The sequence below is a fragment of the Pelobates fuscus genome, chromosome 3 (assembly GCF_036172605.1).
Source record: "Pelobates fuscus isolate aPelFus1 chromosome 3, aPelFus1.pri, whole genome shotgun sequence".
Taxonomy (NCBI): domain Eukaryota; kingdom Metazoa; phylum Chordata; class Amphibia; order Anura; family Pelobatidae; genus Pelobates; species Pelobates fuscus.
In genome coordinates, this window is record NC_086319.1 from 264322293 (window position 1) to 264349828 (window position 27536).

Here is a 27536-nt window from a genome sequence, read left to right on the forward strand (position 1 = left end):
AGTATATTTAACACGGTGCACAAATATCACCTACTATTTGTTCAATGCACGATGCCCCCAGTGAATAAAGTGAATAAGCACAGATCCTTCATTTATATTTACTTCCCTGCTAAAGGGAACATGTTTTCGCTGCCAGCAAATAATTGTTGACATGACAAGTTAAGACACACTGGAGTAGACAGTGAGGTGGCCCCTTCTTGTACAAGCTGACATTCTACGCAATGATTCTTATCATAGTGTATTAAGTTGATAGGAATTCATGTCTGATCATTAGAACTCTAAGTAATATGTATAACACATGGTGTAATTATATGAGTCTCTGCGAAAATAAAAATATATATCCCTTAGGAACAAGTAATATGTGTGTGAGATTATATTAGTTTAAAACTATGCATGTTTAAAAGCAGGTATGGATGACTCATACATGTTTTGTTTTTGTTGTGTTTTTTTAGGACATAGTGTCCCTTTAAAGCAGAGGTGCACACATCCCACACTGACATCCTGTTTATGACATTGCATCATTTTTGTTGTACTAAATCATACGAATCTGTGTTTCTACTCCTTTTCAACCAATCCCTCACATTTCCTTTACGGGTTCCTAATTTGTTTCTAAGAAAAGTTTAGTTGTTTTCCACTAAATGAATCACTGCCCAAGTGACTATTATAAAGCAGATCAGTACCATATGGCAGTAACAGCGATAGCTAACAACCTCATTACTACCTATGATCCTACTATAGGTGCAGTTATCAATCTTTGCAGTGACACATCAAAACTATAATTTACACTTTGTACAAGTTATGTCTTACCTGGGCATTGGGGGAACTGAGTCAGACATGCATGCACTGGGCTTATTCCCTAAATATTGAATTGCAGTGAATGAAAATTCAAATAGAAATAGTCAAATTGTGAATACAGTTGCCTAGATTTTGCAAAGTATTTTTAATTCACTGTGATTAAGGTTTAGTGAATAATCCCTATACAACCCTGTAATCGCAAGCTCTTCTTGTCTACCTAGAACAGGAGTGACAAAGTCATTTGATATTGAAGGCCAAATCTTACAGCAAAATACAAATGGAGAGCCATATGTAACACAAGAAAAACAGGAAAAAGCTCCTCTGATTTATGAGCACAGGTGACTGGATCAGGCCATATGTTTCACACCCATTACCCTAGCCTAGAACATCCTTTCACTTTGATTAAATACAACATTTATTTGTGTCTCACACAACAATAGTCTGTAAAGCATAATGTGTAGCAAACTCTCCCAGAATGATTTGCGGGCTTACATTAATTCACACTATTACTTCAGATGGGGAAACTAGACACAGACACTGTAAAACAAACAGGAATAAAGAAACACTACCACCACTGACAACTTGACATACCATGCAACACATGTGTACATTTATAATATTGGGGCCGGATTTAAGAGCCTCTCTCACCTCTTAGGATCTTTGCAAAATTTGCAAAGGCCTCTGATGGTGAATCCACCACTTGGTGTCAGGTGGCCACATGGTGCAGGGGAAGGTAGGTTTGACGTTTTACCTTCCTGAATCTTTATCTTCATCTGCCAGAAGCCCAGGCCACTGCTGTACTATCACGCAAGCGCAAGAGTATGACACTAGGATCAATGGAGGATTCTGCAAGACCGTAGGAGCCTCCATAGGTATTGTCTTGCAAAGACAACATCTGATAACGATATCTCCACATTTTGTCAAGCGGAGGAAAAATAAATTAGGCAATGTAGTCCCTTGTTACCAGTAGAATGTATTACGTTCCTTCTAAGGGTAAGAAGGGGCTACGATAAGTAAGAAAAGATGAACAGATAAGTAAGAAAATGGGAATAGATTAGGAGTGAGGAAGAAAAGAGGAATAGATTGAAGAAAGGTAAGTATTGGGTGACAGAGCCGCTGTAACATAGGAGCTAGTGGAGCTGTAGCTGCAAGCACATACACTTGGAATAGGACCATTGATCCTTAACAATTATAATATTATTTATTTATATTGGGGCGGGGGTGTGGTGGGCTTCACTACTACTCACATGTGCTTGCTCTAAAATGTTGTGCAAAGGGAATGAGAATGAGAACTTAAATGGCATGCAGGGGAGCAAAACATTTGTGACAGACTAGTCATTAAAGAATTAAAACTGACTTTGTGCACTGTGCAGGAAAATTATTCAGAGTTTGTGATTAGTGACGGAGAGGAAATGAGAGCTGTGGGGCTTGTAAGATGGACAGGTAGACTGGCCTGAGAGATGGAATAGAGAGATGAACATAGAGTTTGTGTATTCTTAAAAATGCAACTTGCAATTGTCCCTCCAGTATAACCTACACATATAAGACACTTGTGATGTATGGCTATTATTGTGATTTCTATTAGAATGATACTGCACAAGGCCCTATATGCTCGCAGTCCTGTATAAAGTAGAACTGAAACATTTAAGAAATGGCTTTATTTTCCTATGTCAACACACTAGAATTAATCTGACCTGACTAAAATATTTGTGCAGATAATACTCCAAATTATCATGTTGGCAGGGAAGGCTGGACCGTGGGTGTCAGGAGAGCCCTATTTTTTGTTTTGTAAAACTGATCAAAAAGTTATGAAAAAACATTTTGCACCATAACCACTGCAATAATATGTAGTGCTTATTCAAGGGTTATTCCAAGCACCATGACCACTACAGTTAGTTGAAGTGAATATGGAGCTTGGAGTCTGTGTTTTAGTTTAATATGCTGCACACACATTTTTTCATATTGTTGTCAACCTCCAGCAGCGTCATTAGGGTGTCATTAGCCAAGCATTATTAGTGCTCTCAGCCAATTTATGACCAATTTCTGCAGAAGCTGGATGTGTGTCACCCTACAAAGCAGGAAGCTCAGCACCCGGCGGCACCAGGTAAAAGGGTCATATCGACACTTATAATGTTAAAGTGGCCCGTTAATGTCAGCAGTCTTTTCATATAATAAAGTGCAAGCTATCAGTTGCATTCCTGTAATTTATTTACTATTAGTTTCTCATATAAAATAATGAAGCATAGGTCTCATAACTCATGTTCTTCAATATCTGAGTGGATCCCACTGAGTGTAAAGAATAACACATTTGAATCAGTAATAAACATTTATTTTACACTAAAATGTCAACCAGTGTACAGTATACCTAATATAAAATAGATACGTCCAAATAGATTTTTAGATTGGAGATAACGCCTTAATTTTAATGCTTTCTATAGCTATATCTCATTCATCATGACTAAGTGCATACCTACACTTTAACGCCTACCATCATTTCGTCACAACCAAATTACAGTAGATGATACAGACATGTCATCCTGACTCATTGCCTATACACAACTCTGCGGTTGAACTTATATTGCTTTCTTTACAATCAGAATTACCATGGCTCTACTAAAACTGCTCGGGGTTGAAATAATCACTTCCCATGCCTTATACGTCAACATGAGACTATAAAGCTTTGTATGTCCACAGACCACACATTCACCCCAGGACATAGCACAGCATACATACGTCTTAGCTGCAGTATTTATATACCAGTGACTGGTAACTTCTGTTCCTCCAGCTTTTGAGTGTAGTCCTCATGTTATATCCCTTTTTCTCTTTAGAACCTTAGATTTTCTTTAATTGAAATGAATTGCAGGCTTTTTACTACCTGCCCTTTATTTCTACCTTTCAATTGTCAGCTCTTTTTTCAGCACCCCCTGTTCTCAATTTGAATTTAGGATGATCAACTCCTAGCTCTCATGCTCTCTACTTAGGTATTTATTACCTCGTATCCATTCCTCAACCACTCAATCAGCTACATTGTATTTGAGCACACTGTCCCACTTTTCAAATTATAGTTCCTTTAGGCAATGTGTTTTCTGTCCTCTTTATATAAATAAAGTTATCATCCCACTCTTCTAAAATTGGTGTTGCACCAGTCCGAGTTCTTTTCCATATAATGCTTTGGCAGTGTGCCCTACTGTGAGCACACATGTGGCGATTTCAGAGAAGCGGGTGCAGCGTGGCATACTCTGAATTAAAATGAACTTTGTATAAAACTGTCTTTAATATTTGTACTTTATAAATACATATTCTTTCAAGTACAGCTTTTTCAGATTGTTTTTTACATACTAATTAAAAATGCATGGCTGTCCGTACAGCCTTTGTTGCATTTACATATTCTGTATAAATGTATCACAGTGAAAATATGAATAAAATATTGCATTATAGAAAATGTAACATACTTTTATAAGGACATTGATTTAAGAAAGATTTATTTAGTAGAATAGCCTTTTTAAAGGTTTCAAATCCTTTTAAAGTAGATACCAATAACTTTAAATTGCAGAGCTCATTGGGTTTCCTGTGAATAGCTGGCTTCTGCCCCTGAATTATGCTAGCTAATTGCTGGACCTCCAGGGCACATTGAATAGCAAATGTGGAGAATCTGATGTAACAAGTGATGTCTCTATACCAGGGGTCAGCAACCTACGGCACGTGTGCCATGCACGGCACGCTAGGTGATTTTAAATGGCACTAAAGGCTGCCAAAGCTAAACTGGCTCTGGCCCATCAAGAGTCCTTAGTACAAACTGAGTGGTTAGGGGCAATCCTCAATTTACGCATTTCAGCACTTATAAGAAGTAACCTCAGATCACTTTATCCCAGTACTTATGAATAGGAATGTGCACTGGATTAGAGCAGCCCACAGAACCTAATGCAGCTCCTGCCCTTAACCTGTACCTGGTCAGCCCGGTCCCCACTGGACCGCAGGGAAACCACCCACACTGATAGGTATACACTGAGCTTCTGAATAAGTCTCCCCCTCATACAAATGATACAAACATCCCCCACACACAAACACATTCCCACAACACCACTGACAATCCACACACATGCACACAGCCCCACAAGCAGCCTGTCACATACACACATTGTGACATATTACACAAGCAACCCTCATACACAGCCCACTTTTACAGGGATCATATACAATACCACAAACTACTCATGAATGAATACGGCATGCAGAGAGACTTCAAAATCTTATTTTGGCACAGTACTACGGAAAGGTTGCAACGTCTAGAATATTACAGGTTAAATCAGTAAGGTGAAGGAGCACTTTTAGAAATGAAGGTAGGCTGCAGATACACCTTCAGGATTTAGTTTATGCCATTTAAACCCTCCTGGTAATGGTTGTCTCTGCAGATTACACTGTCACTAAGTTCATTTTAGCTCTGTTGCAGTCCATCCAGTTAGTAAAAGAATCCATAATGAAATGCACTTGTGGCTCTCCAAGGATACTCACTGGCTTTTCAGCAGATGTGTAAGAGTGAAGTGCTCTTTACGTTACAATACCTAGTAGGCTGGCTAGCTTTCTGCCTGTACATGACCCTCACAGAAAACCAAATGAAAGTGATGTGTGAAATATAAAAAGCAATATGTACAAATAAATAGAAACAATGATGATTTGTACCTGAGAGTTAATAAAACAGGTGCAAGTATTTTTTGGCTAAACAGCCAAAGATGCATTTTGACACCCCCTCAAAAAAGCATCTTCCCCTGTGTGTCCCTTAATCCCCCTCTTGATTTACTTACCTTTTGTGTTTCTTATGCTCTCTTTTAAATGTCTTACCCCTTTAGTGCATTTTCTCCCCCCTTTGTCTGACACTCCTCATTAGCACACCTTATCCCTCATGTGTGTGTCTCTTTCTCCTCCCAGGGCCTTTGTGTGTCTCTTTGTGTGTTTCTTTCTGGGAGAGAACATGTCACGTTCTCTCCCAGCCTCTTTGTGTGTCTCTCCCCTCAGTCACATTGAGTGCCTCTCCTCTCAAGCCCCTGTCTGTCTTAATATACACATTTACATTCCCCTTACACCCATGAGGGTTTAAGAAGTGAGTTTTACTTACCTTTCCACTCTCGCTGTGCAGGGCGCATTCATACTGTTGCTACGCCTCCGTGGCTGAGAAAATCAAGATAGATGTTCTCAGCCAATCCAATGTTTCCCCATAGGGAAAAATTAGGAAGCTAGTACACATTGGTGCAGAAAAAGCACCAATCAAATGTTTACAAGGAGAGTAATTTGATCACATGAGCCTGGGTTTCACTGATTTTAAGAGTGGAAGAGTCTTTAGTGGCTGTCTATCTAGGGTCTGTAAGAGAAAGTATGTGTGTGTATAGGGGCTGTAGATTCTGCTTATAGCTCTGTATGTGCTGGGGATGTAGTGTGTGTGTGTCTCTGTGTGTAGAGAATGCAGTTTGTGTAGTGGATGCTGTGTGTGTAATAGATGTGGTGTGTGTAGGGGACTTAGTATGTGTTGAAGAAAGGTATTGTGTGTGCTATTGATGCAATGTGTGTGTAGGGAATGCAGTGTGTGTGCTGGTGATGAGGTGTGTGTGAGCTGGGAATGGAGACTGTTTGGGTCTGTGCTGGGGATGTGTAGGAGTGCTGTGTGTGGGATGTATTATTGGACAGGGACTGTAGCTTGTGGTAGAGGGTGAAACGTGGCTTACATTTGTGTAACAAAAGACAAATACTGTTTGTTCCCCCCCTCCCTCTCGTTACCATTGGGGTAGGTATGGGGGACATCATGATGATCCCTGGTGATTGTTTGTAGAGCCTCTGGTCAGTCTAACTGCTGGGAACAAACCATATGTGTAATGGCTTTTTACAAGCTAAGGGCTCATAATTTCAGGATGTTGCTGTGGTAATTAGCATCAATGCTGAGAACTGACAGGAGTTAGCTTTAGCTGTATACCAGCTATGCACCAGACAGAGGGAGAGACCAGAAGCTCTCTTGGTTCCCCCTTGCTCTCAAAAGTGGGTGCAATGGGCAGGCCATAAAGGAACCTATCTACATGGCTAGTGGGGAACACTTTAAGGTAGTGCTGGCCCTGCATATAGGGGAGAATAAGAACCAGGGCTTTAGATACCCACACTCAAGGCCCCCTAGCCCTGTTCTGCCAACACCCCTGGTTAGAACTACAGGACCACTGTACCCAGGCCATCTCATTGAGATGAAGTGGTCTTGGTGCCTTCAGTGAAAACATGTGGTGCATAGCTAATACATAAATGTACAATAAAGTATTAATTTAACATATAGATTAATGTTCAGAAATACCTAAAGTAAATTGTGTTGACTCAAAAATACAATTTTTGTCACATTTATGTAACATATTGCATATAAGTTTTTTGGCTAAAATGTGCTTGGCATTTAAAAAAAAGAAAATAAAGTCAACACTTTCAAATTCTTGTTAGGGAATCAATTAAAATGCTTTACATAAGGAAGAGACTGGCTTGTACGTTGCTGGAAAAAACACAAGGTTTTAAATTGTACACAGAAAGAGGAAAATTTAGGATTTGTATATGGAAGTGTTGTTTACCATAGGATGGGGATAGCAGGGATATTTATGAAACTAGATTATTATAATATTAGGTTTACCAGAAATGGGATCTGAATTCTGTACATTCTATCTTCACTGAGTCATACCTACTAGTTGCAAGGGTGTCCTTGCAGATGAACACATAGGGAGAAGACACAATTATTACTGAAATAACCATAAATTCAAGGGTTTGAATATAAAACTTAAAGAGATTTACCTGAAGAGTTTGAGCGTCTTCCTAAATGAATGATCCGATTCACCTTGAAATTAGCCAGATCCTCCTCGTCCAAAGCGATGTCCCCCCAGAAGGCAGCTGTAGGGAAGAGAAGAAGAAAAACTGAATATTTAGAAGGAAGGCAAGTTGCTGGCATTTAAAGTAAGACACTTGACTGATGTTGCAATTTATGTCGCTTTCTCGTTGCAACCCTTACCCTACAGACAACACACAGTAAGTGTCCCTACTAACTATGCTTTGAAATAGGACATTGTAGAATGGGAAATATATCCTCTACTGCCTAAAATCTATATGAACAATCATTATTCTATTTGTAACCACTCTTACATTTAAAGCACAATATACCTTCTACTTTTTTAGAAAAAGCAAAGTGCAAAATGCATCCCATTATCGTGCTAAGCTATCTGTTTCTTTAGATGATGGTACATTATAAAAATAAAATAAGGAAAGAAATGTATACCATCATAAATCAAAAATAGAGTAGGAAATTGGGAGACAAAAATTGAAAAATCAATCATTTGAAAGAATACACGTAATACCCCAAAGATAAAACATTAAAGGGACACTATAAGCACCAGAACAACTACAGCTTAATGTAGTTGTTCTGATGAGTATAGTATGTCCCTGCACGCTGCCTTTTCACGCTCTGCATGGAGACGCTGAACTTTACAGATGCATTCATTCAGTGTATCTCTATGAGGAGATGCTGATTGGCCAGCGCGTTTTTATCTCCACCCCCGCCCCACCTCCTTGGCTGAGATAATGAGAAATTGACGCTCTCAGCCAATCCAATACTTTCCCATGGCTGAGATCATTAACTCTGATTATGGAGGGGAATCAGGGGCAGGGGCAGCACAGGCACAACCGCACTGCGCTGGAATAAAGGTGAGTTTTATTTTTAAAGAAGGGAAAGCGGGGGCAGGGTGGCTACATAGTAATTTTAACACTAATGGGACACAGTGCATATGCATTAGAACTCCCCCATAGAAAAGGAATGAACCAGTGCTTTCCTATGGGGTTTTAGCTGACATTGGATGTCCTCGCGCAAAACATGAGGATGTCCAGCATCAGTTAACAGACCAAGGCAAGTATTAAAGTTTCGCAATAACTGCAATAAATACAATTGCAGGGTTAAGAGGAAAAGGGCACTGCACCCAGACCTCTTTAACGAGATGAAGTGGTCTGGCCGCCTATAGTGCAGTGTTTAAGGGATTTAAATAAAGAAGATACTGTACTAGGTCAGAACAGAATGAAAAGAGATTTAAGAAAATAAATAACAAATACCCCAATGAAAATATTTTTTTAACCTTCCCGTTTTTAGGAGACAATATTTATTTAAGGTGCCAACTGATCACAATGGATTTATTCTTAGTAAACTGTCCCTTTCAGAGTCTGAGCCTAATAAACTTGACTCAGCAACATGTGAGTGGGATAATCATATGAATACATGATTTTTACAATGAATATGTAATATACTACACTATGGTCTGTTTTTACACTGAACAAAATTATAAACGCAACACTTTTGTTTTTGCCCCCATTTTTCAAGAGTTAAACTCAAAGATCTAAGTCTTTTTCTATGTACACAAAAGGCCTATTTCTCTCAAATATTGTTCACAAATCTGTCTAAATCTGTGTTAGTGAGCACTTCTCCTTTGCCAACATAATCCATCCACCTCACAGGTGTGGCATATCAAGATGCTGATTAGAGAGCATGATTATTGCACAGGTGTGCCTTAGGGTGGACACAGTAAAAGGCCTCAATGGGAAAATGCAGATAAAATTGGCCTATTTCAAAAATGCGTTTATTATTTAATGGATTGTTATGCTTATATTTGTAGCAATTTTTACTAATCTCTCCTGTGAGAGGATAATTATGTCCGCATTTTTCTCCAGCGTGACTAATAAAGACAAGATTTTAGCCTATTTTCATGTTTCCTGCTTTAACGGGACACTAGCTTAATGAAGCAGTTGCCAAGCAATAATGAGTATGTGCAATATGGAGGTGTCTACAAGAGGCAAAAAAAACAAAAAAACACTGGAGGTCATGGAATCATGAGAACACAGAGTTAATAACTTAGTTAAATCAATTGATAAATGACACATACTTTACTTAACTAAAGAATACTTTTTCTTTTATATTATGTGTCTGGTCTTTTCTTAATTTAATTTCAGTTGAATATTGTGACAGATCCTCTGGGTTATAAATCTATCCTCTGGTTCGTCTATTTAGTCACCTAAAACCTCTTCCATTCCCTTGCTGGTTCGTCTATTTATTCACCTAAAACCCCTTCCATTCCCTTTCTGCAAAATGGCACTTCGGATACAGTCGAACTGTCGAAGTAGTCGAACACGTGGCGGCGGCCATCTTATTTAGTCGAACATGTTCAGAGGTGTTTTGTCGTCGAGTTCATGGAACTCAAATTGGATACGTGATGGCATGAACACCGCTGAACAGTTACCTTCCAGAGAAATTCGACTATTCATTCGTATAGTCGAACGACGTTCGGTGAATCGTAGCCCACGAACAAGAGACACACCTTAACTATGGCCTTTCACCATTCCGTTTGGTAATTCGAATGTTTTAAATAGACCGGTCGCACAGCTTAGTTCTCTGGAACTATTTTGGGCATGAAACCATGCGTGCGGTCGGCCAAAACAGACTTCCATGAATTTCCTGAACCCCTGATCTGATCTGGGTGATTTTTGGATATGTTGTTCACCCAGATTAGGGCTATCAGATATATCCCTTTTATGGGGATATTTTATGTTTTGGGGTGTTTTCTATACTTTGTGTAAAAATTTGTTTTTTTCTACCTGGGGATAATTAAGTTAGTACATTAACTACCTCAATTATATCACAGGCAGAGGGGAAGGGATTGTTTACTGCATGTGGGAGTGCCGTTCATTGTTACATTGTTTTTATTGGTCTGTACATTTTGTAATTCGGTTCCCCATCAGGTCCAGGAGGTGTTCCCCTGGCCTGAGGAATTTTATATAAATCCAACCTGTACCAATAAACCTTCAGACCTCTTCACCCTCAATACTGAGTTCTGTCTCTTATTGTAGGGAGCTGCTATATCACTACCAGGGATTGCTATCCCAGTCGGAGTGCCAGGTGATGCGTTACAAATATGATTTACCATACTTTGATATGTGCTTTAACATATAGCCGACATGTAATTCTCCCATAGAATGTATATTAGTGGAGTTAGCTGTTGCCTCAGGCAAGCGGCTGATGTTACAATTTGATTGTTTTGTTTACTAAATTAGGGAGTTTTTGGAGGCGAAAAAGAATTCTCAGCAAAATGGCCATAGTTATAATATAATAATATGTCTTGACACATCCTAAGGTCTGAGCAATAGCCTCCAAAAGCAGGCCTAGGGACTTACTCTAGTCAAAGTTAACCTTAATTTTTGCCTTTGCATCACATGTGTGAATCAAATGAAGTAGGAATGCTGCTAACAGTCAGAAGAGAACACCGATCTGAGCAATGTGTCATATGGACAAGGAGGGTACACCAGGCATATTTGCAACTGAAACAAATGGGGTGGGAGACAAAGGATGGACTCTAAAGGTTAGTTTAGTTCCCTGGAGAACAGCCAAATTCCAGCACATATAAGTAGTCATCTTTAATAAATGTATTAGGTATACCACTTCAAAAATCTCTCTCTCATTATTTATTGTGATCTCAAAAGAAACTATTGCATAGTATGTAATATGAGGTTGAATCCCATGGCCAATTCACGTTTCTTCTTTTGAATCAGTGTGTCTAATTATTTAGCTTCATGTTTGTATACTTACCAATATTGTTTTTTGCATAAATTGTAAAGCATTCTGGATATGAGCACTATATAGGAACTGTTAAATAAATAATGCAATTATTATGCCAAATCCACAATAAAACATTTATAAGTTGAAGGTTACTACTTTTTCTAGAGTGGGCTCAAGTAAAACATGATGTGCACCGTTAAAATGTGGTAGGTGAGTTGAACATAAAGCCTAATTTTTTTCCATCAATATTGGCAGTTGTACTGTATTTATGTTGTTTAATCTTGAAACTTTACTAATGAGTACACAGTCCCAAACAAAGCAGGGGAAATATCTGCAACGTGGAAGTATTTATAAATTCATAATTGTGGAACAATTTCCATGTTGTGGTAGAGGTACTGCTGTTGCCCAAACTGGCATGGTAAAAGATAGGCAAGTTTAAGTTAAGGGGGTCTTGAGATTGTAGGTCAGAGGTAGGCAACTTTTGGCACTCTAGATGTTCTGGACTACATCTCCCCTGATACTTTGCAAGCATTGTGGCTATAAAAGCATTATTGGAGATGTAGTTCACAACATCTGGAGTGCCCAAGGTTGCCTACCCCTGTTGTAGGAAGTGATCCACATCTTCAGTGGTGGAGATTCAAAGTGTAGTCCCTTTAAAGATCAGTTTAGGTGCAATCCTCAAAGTTGGCAGATATTGTCAATCTGTGTGTTTTTCATGTTTAAAGGAACACTTGAAGCACCATAGCTACTACATCTAGCTGTAGTGTTCATCGTGCTTGAAGTTTTACCTTTTGCCTTCATCAGCACTCTAGTGAAACTTGTCCGTGCACTAAGTGATCCAAACCATGTCTCCGCAAAATGTAGTGTCATAAAGGGACTGTAAAGAGGACATATGAATACAAAGAATTTTGATTCCTGCGTGTTGCTTTTTTGTACTATATGGAGCTTGTGAGAGATAAACTACACATTGCTATGCTCTTCTGTTAACTGCACCCATCTGCAACAGATGTTACACAGGGAGCCCCTTCATCCAGGTTTAAGTTTAAAGTGAATTCAGATTTAAAGGTTTACTTTAAGCACCATGACTGTTTTACTGATTCAATGTGGTCATGGTCCCTGGAGTCAGTATGTGCAGTGTTTTGCTCTGAAATGCTGCACATACAGCGATTAACCTGTTAGCTGCTGGACATGTAACTCCTCCTCTGGCATCATTATTAGCAAACCTAGAACAAGGTTCCAGCTGGCTAATGTCAATTATTTGAAAACTTGGAGTCTGATGCCAGCATCAGCATCCCCCCATATTGTCCCAGTCCTTCCCTGAGTATGTTCCCTTCCGGTGAGCGGGGATTGACAACAGCCATGGAGGATTAGGCTGCAGAAAGAATTTACACTTGGTAATGGAAGAAAGGTGAGTTTTCTTTGTCTTTTTTATTTTATTTTTAGGGTTACTTTTATAAAAAAAAAACACTGGTTTTGGTTGGAGTAACCTTTAAGACCAAAATAGCCAAACTAGAAAAAATCTCTAAGTCACCTATGCTTCAAGTTTAGCTACTTGGGCCTTAAATTTTAAATTCACTTTGAATTTACATTAGTGAATGGCCCTATCAGTGATACTCTGCTCTGAATGCAATAAGCTATGATGGCAAGTACCATCAACCTTGACTGTTGCACTTGTTTAGACTTTGTTGGTTGATAATGGTCCACTGATAGGAGGTTACGTACTACATAATACAATACAATTACGTTAACAAGTACAAATTAATTACGTTATTATTATTATTATTATTTTAAAGACACCATAATAAGTTGAACACATTAGATAAATGAAGGAAGTAACATCCTCCTTATACAAATAATGTGTTAAATGCTTAGCTTACTTGTGACCCTGGATTAACTATATTAAATCATAATTACGAGTGTCTTCCCTGGCATTCTGCTTGGCCAGCCCCTCCTGGACACACTCCCTTAGGGCGCACCGGCCTGGGGGGTGCTAGATTGGAGTGACTGGCAGGAGATGGGCGCACAGCGCTCCCTCCTGCCAGTCACCCAGTCGGTGTAGGGGAGGGGGGAGAAAGAACACTATGGGACAGGGGAGGGGGGAGAAAAAATACCATAGGATGGGGGGGAGAATACTATGGGACAGGGGAGGGGGGAGAGAACACTGTGGGACAGGGGAGGGTGGGAAAGAACACCATGGGACGGAATGGGGGGGAAGAACACTATGGGACAGGGGTGGGGGAAAAAAACACTATTGGACAGGGAAGGGGGGAGAACACTACGGGACAGGGGAGGGGAAGGAAATACTATGGGACAGGGGAGGGGGAAAAAAATCACTATTGGATAGGGGAGGGGGGGAAGAACACAAAAAAAGAGGGAGGGGAGAGGAACACTAGGGAGCGGAGAGAGAGGAACATTAAGGAGGGGCACTAAGGTACAGGGGAGGGAAGGGAAAAGGAACACTGGGGGAGAAGGGAGAGGAACACGAAGAGGGTGGGTGGGAGGAATATTAAGGGGAATGGGGTGCACTAAGAGAAAGTTGGGGGGGAAGGAACACTAAGGGACATGGAAGGGAGAGGAACACTAAGGGACAGGGAAGAGTACCACTAATGGACAGGAAGGGGAGGGGAGGGGAGAGGAACACTTAGGGACATGGATGGGAGATTGGCAAACAAGGGGGCCTGAGTGGGGAGAAAGACACACAGAGGGACATGAGGGGGAAGAAAGTTCACAGAGGGGCTGGGGATGAAAGCGACACACAGAAGCGCCTGGGGGTGGAAATAAAAAGGAGCTAAGGGTGAAATAGACACAGGGGGGCTGGAGAAGAGGAAAAAGAGACACAGAGGGGCTGTGGGGAGATTGACGGGCTGGTGGTGAACGAGAAACACACAAAGGAGCTGGTAAGAGTAAAAGACACAAGGGCTGGGAGAGAAGGAGACACACAAAGGGGCTGGGAGAGAAGGAGACACACAAAGGGGCTGGGGGGGAGTAAGACACACAACGAGGGGTTGTAAGAGATACACAAGGGAGATGTAAGACACACAATGGTAAAAAAAGGGATTAGATACACTAAAGGGGGTAAGACATTTAAAAAGGGGGATAAGACCCAGATGCCGGTCAACCTTTGATGTTTAAATGTTATTGTTTTAATGTTTCGTTAGTATGCAGCACTGCCCGGCACTGTTAGAGTTCCCGGGTCATAGTTAACACAGATGACCCCAGGAGATCGCACACCTCTTACAACATGTCTCAGTAAGAGGATACAGACACCGGAGATTCCCCTCCACCCCTCTCCCCAACACTCTGGGGCAATTGAGTGTAAATTGACAATCAACACACCCGAATGACCACAGTATTACCCAAGTGTAAGACAGGACTACTGCTTCCTTACATAAGACCCAAAGGGCTGGGTCACGCTCCTAGGCCCAAGGTCTCGGCAAAATTATCACGCCCTACATTACTTAACATAACATGTAAATATAAGACTTACATCATTTATATATCGCTAGTGTACCATACCACTCTGCCAGTGTACTCTTACCTGACGCTAGCACCAAGTGTAATATTATGCTAACTCGCGAAGTGTTTACTGCCCTCTAATTTAAAAAAGTGCATTACTGCTCTATACGGTACTAAGGCTATTGAGGGGTGGCATACGAGAGCTGTCGTGGCACAGTATTTGTGTCCGTTTGCTTATGTTTTTTTTTTTTATTATGCGCTTTGGGCAAAACGGAGCTACTTTCAACTAAGAAGCTTGCTACTGGTACCCAGTGGCACAATAACAGTATTGTTCAGCATAACAACTCAGTATGTCTCTATTAGCTATTAGCTCTATGCATTTCCTCATGCTTTACCTACCGTACTACTTTAAAATGATTAGTAACATGCCTATGTATATGCAAAGCTAGTTAGCCTGAAATTTAAGCATACCATAAAATCTAAAAAATGTGCGATATATACAAATGCCATAACTCTGTTTTATATGTCTTGTTATCAATCTGTGTACAGAGGCTGTTGTGGCTTACTGAACACTATGTTATTTCTTTGCACTCTATAAATAAAGAATAAAAAAAAAGGGGGGGGGGGATAAGAAACAAAATGCAGGTTAAGGGGCACACAGGTGAAGATGCTTTTAGGGGGGGGGGCGCCAAAATCATCTACCGAAAAATCCTTGCACTGGCCCTGCCTGGACATGATTTCCACTTTAACATGTACCTTTATTTATGACTCGTCCCCTCTTCCTAACCTCCTGCACTCTTTTTTTTAATCTTACTCCACATTTTCCTTTTTCTGCTGCCGTGCCGCCTCGCCATGGCCCCCCTTCTACGCTATGCACTCTCATGAGATAGAATTGGTTTCCCAATAACTAGCTGTTGATATTGCACAACTTGTCAATATAACTTAATGGAGATACACCACTATTTTGAGCCTTAATCTGGAATATTGAATGTTTGCATATTTTCGAGCATTGTACTGAAGTTATAATTGGTAATACTTATGTCTTCACTGGTTGCTATTCTGATGGTGCAATATTTTGTGTTCTTTTTCTGTATTATGAAGACTCTCTTCATAATTGCCACCAAAAACAAAAGTTTAATTGTTCCATAATTCAGTGTAAATTAATCAAAGCTGTGCTGTAAACTCACAAACAGCTCCTCTTTATTTCTATGGGCAATAACAGACACGAACAGCAATGAGCATACTGCTTGACACACACACACACACACACACACACACACACCACTAGCTCTATGACAAAACAACAATATTGATGGAGAGGCCTGGAGTAGAATAAATGTAGGAACAACACAATCTTTTCATTAAGACATTAAACATGATTATGGGAAGAAATCCAGCACTACAACATATTGAATTTTAAAAACAGCAAATTTGTTCTAAACACGAGAGACATATATTTGTGTAACTATTTTTGTGTAGTCATTTTTTTTTTGAGAGGTCCAGTTGAATATTTGTTATATATTTGTATTACCTTATTTTCTAGTTCTTTAACATTCATAAGCAGTACATAATGTCTTAGTTACAGCTAGCATGCATCTAAAATGGCCATTTAATAAGGAAAGGTACACTGTGTACCATGAGAATGTTAATATCATGGGTGCAACCAAGTTCAAACAGTCAGCTAAAGAAGTGCATAGATGGCAAGACCGCACTGCACTGACTTCATAATTCCTATACTTACTATTGTTTTTGTAACTAAGCAGCCACTATTTCTCCTCCCACCACTGAAACACATAAAATGAGTATGAAAGGTTGGCAAAGTTATGTGGATAAGCCAGTACCGTAGTTTAGTCTGCAACAATGTGATGATGTTCAGCAGCTGGGAAAGGGGGCATCTCAGCTCCACACCCATGGAGGGGGAAATGGCTTGCATTAGCTTTGCACACCATACTACACTTTTTAGAATTTGGTGTCATCAAATTTGGGGCAATAAAGAAAAAAAATAAGAGAATGCAGGACAATAATTGAATAAGGTATGGCCCCATTGTTTTTTGAAGATTTGGGAGATATGCTCTTATTTTACACAGGAAGCTCATGAGAAAAGACTACTTTTTCTTATCTTCCTCCTGTATTTTTTCTAACCAGCATAAGGTAATATGGTGACTAACAAAATAGACACCTGTTTTCTGTTGTGTGTCTTGTTGATCAACGGTAAAACATTCACATATAGGTGGTGGGCAGAAACACTACCTTATACTTGCTGCACTCCTGCATTCTGGGAACTAAAGGTTTCTGATAGCATCTTTAACGAAAGAGCGAGAGATGCTAGTGCCCTAAGGTAGATTCCCAGATGTTTTATAACTACAGCTTCCATGATTCTCTGTCCTTCTAAAGGCATGGAAAGCATCATGGGAGTTGTAGTTCTACAACATTTGGGGATCTACCTTTTGGACACATCTGTCCTAAGGAATGCTAATGGGCTTGTAAAAACTAAACATTAAAGGAACACTTTAAGCAAAATAACCACTAGAAGCCGCTGTAGTAACTATGGTGCAATCTTTCAAGGTGTAACTATGGTGGCATCATCCAGGGTAAGCAGTCATACTATGTGACAACTTACCTAGGGCCCACCATGCATCTTCTCCCAAGGAAGCAGGGAGCTTTCAACTTTTAATAAAAGAGGTGACTGTGCCCAGCTAATCCTGCTTAATTTTCAAAACTGGTCACAAATAGTGTGACTACTTACCCTGGGAGACTGCACCATATCAACCACAGCAGGTTATTGTGGTTATGGTGCTTAGAATGTTCCTTTGAACTTGACCATCAATTGCCTCCTGTAGTGCCTTGGCTTAACATCTCAGCATGGGACAATCCAATTAGAGCTAGTGATCCAGGGTGGAGACAATGTACTTGTAAAGTAAAGTAGATAGTCAAAGATAGTTTTGTGTCTTTTACTGGAGCAGAGGCTAGTAAATACATTTCATCAAAGTACCCTGGACATAGCTCCTACTACTAAGCCGGCTGCTGACCCGTGCTTCATGATAATTTTTAAACACAAAAGACTATATATTTGAAAATTATGTTTTATTCCATTTTATTTTTTTTATATCTGCAGCCATAATTGTGTTTCCTATATTGTTATCATTTTCTATTAAACTTTAATTGAATAACTCTTTGTGACTCATTAATTGTGATCTCACATGGTTAGTAACACAGCACACACACTTGACATGTTTAAAAGCCGTGCTATTGTATATTATTATTATTTTATTATTTATATAGCGCCATCACATTCCGTAGCGCTGTACGTTAGGTGGACTAACAGACATGTAATTTTAACCAGACAATTGGACGTACAGGAACAGAGAGGTGGAGGGCCCTGCTCAATGAGCTTACATCTGTGGTATGCTATATCAGTAAAGATAGTTGTAGGTGAGAGCTCTAACATAGTATTTTATTTTACACCTTGACAAAATTGGGTTTGATTTTCTAATTTATACATTTTGGAATAACCTATGACACCCAGAGTTCTTGGAGCCACGTTGATGGCCGTGTACCGCCTTGATTTTGAAGGTCCTGGTAAATTAGTCATTTTTCTTGTGCCTCCCTGTTTAATGTAAAGCAGCAAAACCTTAGCTTTTTTTTTCAAAGCTTGTCTAACTTTTTGGCAAAACCTATTTTTATTGTTACGCCCAATGTTTAGCCAGTGTATAGTATAGTGTGCGCTTGCATGAACCTACCATTTTCAGGACTGGGCAGAAACAGTCACTCAAACTGTTGGTGGATTACAACAAAACTACAGGTAATCAGGGGTTCTGGCAACCACTTTGTTTTAAATTAGTCTCCAAGGGCAAATTTGTGCCTGAATGATTAATTGTGCATGTTCATAATTAGAAGTATCATAATTATTTTTCATTAAAGTGACTCTACATCAATGTAACACTCCTGTTTGACAGGAGTGAAAATTACATATATATTTTTGGCTGCCTCGGCAGTATGAAACCACTACGAATGTTTCAGAATTCAGAATACATGTTGCTTTACAACTTGTGCGTTTATGTTCTGTAAGTGACTGACATATGTTTCAGAACCTTGGACTGACAAAAGAAAGTATCTGTCATAATGGACTTGTTATTTTCTGCTGTTCATTGCTGCTCAATGCCACCTGATAGCTGCTTACGGTGACTCTGTGGTACAAACTTTTGTCAAGAACTAATATGATCAACCCCCCTTCTCCCTTTAGCCATGACATTTTTATTTAAAATAGCAGAGATTAGAAGAAACTGCAACGACTTTGTAAATGGTCACTTTATCACCATAACAATGTTACCCTCGTTATTAGGCTTATGGTGCAGACTGTGCCCTTTTTGACTGATTAATAGCGAGGATAGTGTAACAAGGTTCATTTGTAAAAGTGCCTACTTTTTTTTTTTTTTAAATTGGCACATTTATAAAATGAAAAAAGGGGACACACTAGCAAGTGCATTATGCGTTGGAATGTTCACTTTAAAAGATTAGCTTAAATCCAGCCTTGAGTCCTTTAAGCACTTTCATAAGAGAATATTTTGTATGCATACAGACTCTTCTGCAATTTTATGGTTTCCAGGAGAAAGTCTAAGTGAGCATGGGGTCCACATCTGGATTACCCTTTTAATCTGGGGAGAGTCACGTTAATGCATTGCAACAGAAACAGGGCAAGTTATTGAGTTTCTCTAAGCTTTTGTCTGTTCTCAGTGTTCTTATATTCTCTGTTTCCAGCTACACCTCACTGACAAGGCCCAAAGAAGGCTAAAACGACCATCCAGGTTTGCTGTAGCGCTCAAGCAGAGCGAACTTGCCGGCATTACGGTTCTGTACTGCACTAATGGGTGGGATCAGTCTGATGTGCAATGGTAATTGGTAGGTTATCTCTGTAGTGGCACGAGTGAGCAAAAACTATTTTGAGACCTGAGAGTTACCACAGGGAAAGCTATTGCTATTCTCTGAGTTTTTGTACATTCTCAGAGTTTTCTTACTCTGTTTTTGTTGCAATGCATTAACTTGGCTCTCCCCAAGTTTAAAGAGTAATCCAGACATGGACCCTGTGCTCACTGTGCCTACAGAGGTATCAGCTATACCTTGCTGATGAGGCCCCCAAAAAGGCCAAAATGATCATCCAATGTTTCTGTATCTCATGTGCAGAGAGAGCTTGCCAGCAATTTAGTCCTAGACTGCCCTTACGGGTGGGATCAGTCTGAGGTGCAATGGTATAGGTTCACTTTCTAACGGCACAAGTGAGTTAAAACTATTTTAAGACCTGAGCGGGGATTTACCGAAGGGCAAGCTTTTGAGTTTCACTAAGCTTTTATCAGTTCTCATATTTTGCGTTTTTAATCTAAATCTTGCCAGTATGAATGATGGATTCAAGGAATGAGGAAAGGAATGGTTACAGATACTTCACAGTAGGTTCCCCAGCTTACAAAGCTTAACCCCTTAAGGACCAAACTTCTGGAATAAAAGGGAATCCTGACATGTCACACATGTCATGTGTCCTTAAGGGGTTAATGAGCTGTCATTCAATCACAACATTAATTTCTATGCAGCGAGCATAGAAATGAGTGTCAAGAAACCTATATATTTTCTAGCATTTGGCTATCATAATATATGGGTGCAATTTAGAGATTCATTCATGAAAAAGTGTTGGCAATGATACAACTACTTGTTTTGATGTAGTAATAGGTTAAAAAATATACTGCTTTAAAAAGAGATGTCTCAACTGACCGTTTGGACTGTTTTGTGCTTATACTAACCTTTAAATGTCGTAATAATCAATGCTTTTATTTACTACAGGAAAATAACTTTTCTATACCTGACTGCACACACATATTCAGGGAGACAGAGGTGTATCAACAAATAGCTGTGCTTGCAGAATATTTAAAAGAGCAGTCTAGGCACCATAAGCACTATATGGTGATGTAGTGGTTTTGGTGCCATTAAGTTATGAGTCAGCTGACCCACTTAAATTGATATAGTTAATGCAGAAGTCAAAATTCTGCATTCACAATTCTGGCAAGTAGGAGCAGTAATTGTTCCATTGTCATGGTAGATGTTATGGACTATGTTTGTGATGTATAGCAAACCTACTACTGGTACACATTGCCTATGGAAGCTCTCACTTGCACAATTGGAATGTTGCCTTGCTGACTTAAAGGCTACGCACACAACAAGAGACCCACTCACTGCACACGGTACACTCTGTGCACAAATCAGCAGTTGGGAATCTATTAATAAATAAAGAAAGAAAGACAGTTCCAATACATAATGAGTGCAGTGCCAATATAGTGGGAGCAATTTATCTCATAATGACTAAATGAAATGAAAAGCAGCTGAACAATTATATTGTGACTACTTAGAGCTGGGGTTACTGCTCCAATATCCCTATGTTAAAAAACATACAAGTACCATAAGCACTATAGCCCTTGGCAGTGGTTATGGAGCCAGAAGTGCCCTGCCGTTGTTCCATGTTATAAGCCAAACCATTTAAGAACAGTATGGCAACTTACCAGGTTCCCCCAGGCACCCATTCCACATCTAAGATTCTTCTGCAGGAGAAGCAGATGCCTCAATAGAAGAAAGCACAAGTAATGCATGGCTGTGCATTGTCCTACATGGCCCTGCATAAGAATTCCAAATGCATGGGATATACTTTTTCTTTTTTCCTAGAAGTTAACAACTTATTCTTATCCATAAAGCATCATAAATGTGTAACATTCATGACCATTTTCGTAAAGTGCTGTCATGTTGGTATGAAACCCTCATGACCCAACATTCTATTTCTCTTCTCTCCAATATCGTGGCACAATTCTCCACATCTGGCTTAGGCTTCTAGCTCAGCTAAGATTTTGGAAAACGTCCCTACAAGTTATAATCCAAATATCCAGTAGCTCTTTCTCCCCTACTGCTACCCCCATGCATTAACAATAGATTATACTTGAGTATTGTCAGACTAAGGGGTAGGCGGAGTTGAGGCCTGGGGATGATCTGATGGAAAAGATCATGCCTTCAAGAAGGTGATGGCATAACAGTCCAAAAGAGAAGAAGAAAAATACATCTTTCCTTAAATGTTTGTGATTATTAATTGGAGCATTTTATTATCAGTATATATTCCTGTACACACTGCAACACAACTGACATTAGTGGTGTACAGCATGTTGCACAGAGACGAATAGCTGATGGTCAGTCTGTCTGTCCGGAGCAGTATAGCTAATGGTCAATTGGTCTGTACCGAGCACTATAACTGGTGGTTAGTCTGTCTGTACAGAGCAGTGTAGCTGATGGTCAGTCTGTCTGTACAGATCAGTAAAGATGATGGTCAGTCTGTCTGTACAGAGCAATTTATCTGATGGTCAGTCTGTCTGTACAGAGCAGTAAAGCTGATGGTCAGTCTATCTGTACAGAGCAGTATGGCTAATGATCAATTGGTTTGTACAGAGCAGTGTATCTGATGGTCAGTCTGTCTGTACAGAGCCGTGTATCTAATTGTCAGTCTGTCTGTACAGAGCAGTATAGCTGATGGTCAGTCTGTCTGTACAGAGCAGTGTATCTAATGGTCAGTCTATCTGTACATAGCACTATAGCTGATGGTCAGTCTGTCTGTACAGAGCAGTGTATCTAATTGTCAGTCTGTCTGTACAGAGCAGTATAGCTGATGGTCAGTCTGTCTGTACAGAGCAGTATATACAAGAAAATGTATTTGAATCACTCAGCATATTTGAGAAGCTTTCGAGATTACCCTGGAAGCCAGTACGCATTTGATAAAGACAGAGTAACCTGGTCTGTCTGTGCAGATTGGGAGAGATAGGATCTGGTAATTGGAAAATGTCTGATTGATGTCATTTTGTAGATATTTGTATATGGTTTTGCTGAAGGAAATGCAATGTGCTAAAATAAAAAATAAAAAACTAAAGTCAGGGAAATTCATGGGCAGGAGAAGTAGTAATTAAGGTTTGAACATGAGCCTCGAAAAAAACCATCTTGAAGCAGAATCCTCATTTTACAAGGAGGAGAGACACTCTGTTGGATAACTAACTGCTTATTCTTTTTTTTCTGTACATATAAATGTATACCAGGTTACATAGGGATATTATGAGACAATTTGCAGTACAGCTGTTCTCAGACATTTGCTTATAAAGTGCTATGTAAACAGGGATGTTGTAGAGGTTAACCACTATCCTGTTTACACATTAGGTTGCAAAATACTTAATCGTAAATGAGATTAAAATAATGTACTGCTATCTTGTGGTCATCAATCTCAAGCTCCCTCAGCTAATGTCTGCTATATAAATAATAACACTAACAAAATGGCTGCCACCTTCAGCTATGCTCCCCGTGATTGCTACTGAATGTCACAACATTAAAACATATGTTTCATATTACACTATTACAGATAATTAAATCAATATTATCTCAGGATACTTCCCATTTAACTCTTTATGTTATAATTCTGTTTTAAAATATTTATGAAATACTGATACTGACTGTGTTGGAATGAAATTCCAACCCAGTCAAAAGATATACTGAGACAAATTAGGACTGCTTTGTTTCAGTATTTTTTCTACGCCTAACACTTCTAGTCACTGGGCGAAGCTACCGCCGTCTAGAAGTGTCAATCTCTCTCACAAGTAACGGCTGCAGAGATATTAGCTGTGTCTATGGATGCGGGACCCTGCACAGACCTCAATGCTGTATTTGTCTGCATGTGCGGCAGTACTGCAGTAACATCGGCTCCTGGATTGGCAGGAGTGAAGTCGGATTCCTGCCCAGCAAAAGAGGACAAACCGAAAGATGATGTCCGCGAGGGACAGGTTCAGGTAAGTATATCTCACCCTTTCCTGGGTTATCCCCCCGGCCACCGGACCTCCAGACAGTGACAGTACCGCTTTAAAGTGTTTCATATTGACGATCATTGCAAGTCTTTACTACGTGCTCTCGTGGGTCGTGGCTATGTTTCCTAGAGTGCCCTGGCACTGTCCCCCATCTTCATAACAAACTATTTAAAAGGGTACTGCAAAGAGCTTTAATTTATATCCAAACAGCTTGATATAAAACCACTGGTCGAAGTTCTATAAAGAACTATATTTGATCCAACTGTTAAGGTGTTTGGCCAAGTTGTGAAACAGGCAGAAGGGAGGGTGCTAGGGACAAAAAAAAGAAAATAACACTGATGCCAGAGTATTATTATACTGGTAGGGGCAGCATCTGGTTGAACTGATGCCAAAATATTATTACATTTTATGGAAGTGACACTGGCAAGTTTGGTGATGCGGAAGAAGAAAATAAGTATTTAATGGCAAACTTGTAGGTCTGAGGTTTCTGTGTTTAGCAGCTGTTTAGGTAGATGCTGGGGATGCATTATAAGAGAGCACGTTAGAAGATCATGATCAGAATGAGAGAGACTGGAAAGAGGAGAAGAAGGAGTAGCTGTAACACCAAGGAAAGTTAGTCCAGTCTGCAAGGCCAAAGCGGAAGGCATTTGACACTACTGGTCCAAAATTTAAATTCTTTGATTTTTTATTTAGTTTTTATTGAAGTTGGAGCAGCAGTAAGAGGTAAATTGCCAGAGGTTAATGAAAACCGAATAATGAACAACAATAGCTTTTTTCAGGGAACAAGTAAAAACGTACAGCTGTTCTCCAGCAATGGAAATTAACATTGGTCTTAAATGCAAGTGTAACAGGCAGTGCTCAAAATTTCCACTTATCCGCTTGCCACTGGAGATTGAGAAATGACCTGGCTGCATGCATGATAGGCCGAGTGTGAGTAAGAAAGCCAGTGCAAAGATGTCAAAATAAGAAAAGTAGCACAACATATTCTCTAGGCACTCACGGTGTTAAAGCCGCAGGCAGTTTGTTTCAAGCTTGACAAAGACCTCATAGCAGGTCGAAACGTTGCTGCTCCTTTTGTTCTGTCAAAACTGCCTGCGGCTTTAACACCTTGAGTTTCTGAAGAATTTCTTGTGCTGCCTTGTCGTTGTGGGATTACTGGTCCTTCTCCGGAGCACTGGGTGGCTGCTGGAATTGAGTGTGGTTCCTATTACCATTTTATTTTATTTTTTTTAAATAAGAAAAGTAGTCTTGCTTGGGTCAATGAAGGACTGTTAATGGACTACTGAACATTGGAAGAAAGTCCAGAACATGAAGTAGGTGACAGTTACAATACCCATTGTACAACATCATGAAGGAGAAAGGATGGCTCCTCGCTGTGTGACACTAACTATTAAACATGGCGGAGGAAGCATGATGGTCTGGGGTTCTTTTGCTGAATCCAGGGTCATTCTACATTAAAATTAATGTCCCAAAATATACCTACCGCCAAGCTAGTCAGAACTATCTCAGAAAAAAGAACATGGAATGGCCAGCATAGTTTTCCAACATAAACTCCATGGAACTGGATTATGATGAACAGGGCAGAGAGGTGAAAGCAAACTAACCTACGGGTGCAACACAATTGTGCGGACTTCAACAACAGTGTTTGGAGAACATTCTGAACAATATTTGATTTCCACTATAGAAAGAATGTATTTAGTTTATAGCTTCTTAGGCAATGCAATATTACCACTTTAACAGGGCTATTTACTGACTTGAGAATTCATAGTGAATTTAAGGCAGGGGTAGCCAAACTAAAAGCATAGTTGAGTTAGAGATTTCTTTCTATTTGTCTATTTGATCTAAAATTTGAAATGCACATGGAATTCTCAGTTTAGTAAATAGCCCTGTAAAACTTTTTGTAGACGTATAGGGCTGTTGGAAAATGGAGAGCAATTGTGACGTGGGTGTATAAATGACAGAAACAGAAACACATAGTAAATGGTGAGAGAAGACAGACAAAGAGGTGGTGTTAGCATCTTTCTCACATCATACTGTAGCTTCCTGTGAATGCTCTCTTTCCTTTCTCTTTCATATATCACTTGGCTTAGAGGAGTGGCTGAAGAGCAAGTCACGGAGAGGGCAGTAGGGGAGACAGTTCATGTTCATATGAGCCAAGTTTTAGCTACAGAAAAGAGTTTGTTAACTATGAAATATGATAGAATATTATATACAGTTAGATATGGATTACACCACTGTTAATCAATTCTAATATTATTATTATTATTATTATGTTATTATTTATATAGCACCAACAAATTCCGTAGCGCTTTACAGTGGGATACTGTAATACTGGGTGCCTTATCATTTGTGCAAGAATACATTTCCTCTATAGTCTAGAGTAGATTGTAAACTCATCTGAGCAAGGCCTTCATCACAATTGACTGATTCGCCTCTTTGTGTTACACAACTATTGTACAGAATGCTGGATCTTGTTATTATTTAATAAAATAATAACAAAAGCAAGCTTTCAAATGTCCCTGTTCTATAAGGAAGAATCAGAAATGTGAGTGGCCGAGTTTGAAATTGCCAGAAAATCAAGGACAGAAGTTCAATACACACAGATAATACATTATAAAGGATAATAAATATCTGAAGTGTATTTGGAGTTGCACACGGTCAGTATGAGAAGGATGTTACAGATCGCGAAATGGTAAGGAAGTAGGAGTCATGGTCACAGAGCGCTGAAGGACCACATACCTTCATTCTTGTGGTCTTCTCCATGCAATTAACAATAACATCAAGTGTGTAGACACGACTCATTCTGTATATGTACTATAGTGATGTAAGTGTCTGTCTTGAATCACAGTGAGCTGCGCACACTGAAATGATGCCGACAAACTTGGCATCTTGCGATAATGTCACAATAACAATATCTTTGCAAAGATACCACATAATATCATGTAAATTATCCTTATATTGTGTGAACTACTCTACAGCTACTGTTTGTTATATATTTAGAAAATTGTATATAGATGGTGTGGCAGAGCCTACAGATTCACGAGGATAACTGGTGCAGGACTTCTAAACACTCACTCTACAACAAGAGCTGAATCACCCCACTGCTATATCCCTTTCCTAGCATCCACGACATAGAGTGTTCTCAAGACTGACCTGTAAAAATGTTCCAGGAGGCCGGGACTGCCGATAAACACTCAGCAGGAAAATATGCTAATTTAATGGAATTCGGCCTGGTCTCCCGGTCTTACTCTGCGAATTTAATAGCTACAAGTGCACTTTTTGAAGGGGAGGTAGAGGAGAGAAAGATGCCCAATCACTACCTAAGAGCCACGGGGATCCCTCCTTCTCCACACCAAAAACAGCAAATTTTTGTGACTGGCACTTAGCCGCAGCAGCCTGGAACTCCATCCTGGATCGCAATGTAGCCTCAGTCTGGTCAAACTTCATTTGACGATTTCTAGGGCTAGGCACATCGATCCAAGTGCTTTTTGGACACTTTGCTTGGGGGGACAAGACCTATCCGGGAATGTATGATTTATATGTCTATGTTATGTTTAAGTTACATTTTTATTATTTGGCCGTCCTGGAGTCTGGGGATTTAAAATAATCAACGGTCGGTAATTAGTTTATTTAACAGACTCAGAGACTCCATGGTGGTAAGCCATTGTTCTTGTGTGTGACTCCCTACAGATAGATATGGATCATACACAGGCAAACTTCCATTTTGTATTCCAACTTGCAACATTCCTAGAAGTTTGCAGAGACACTCAGGGTTTAGATGTGCATTGACAACTGACCACCTCATAGTTTCCTCAAATAAAGTT

The 27536-nt window shown here is 39.7% G+C and overlaps 1 protein-coding gene across 2 annotated transcripts in view; it reads right to left on the reverse strand.

Moving 5' to 3' along the window:
* BMP1 (bone morphogenetic protein 1) overlaps window positions 1–27536 on the reverse strand; it is a 90742-nt gene that overhangs the window by 57499 nt on the left and 5707 nt on the right. For both annotated transcript variants that reach the window (XM_063448476.1, XM_063448477.1), the window contains exon 2: window positions 7600–7695. In XM_063448476.1, coding sequence (XP_063304546.1) covers window positions 7600–7695 — 96 coding nt within the window. The remainder of the gene's footprint in view (window positions 1–7599; window positions 7696–27536) is intronic.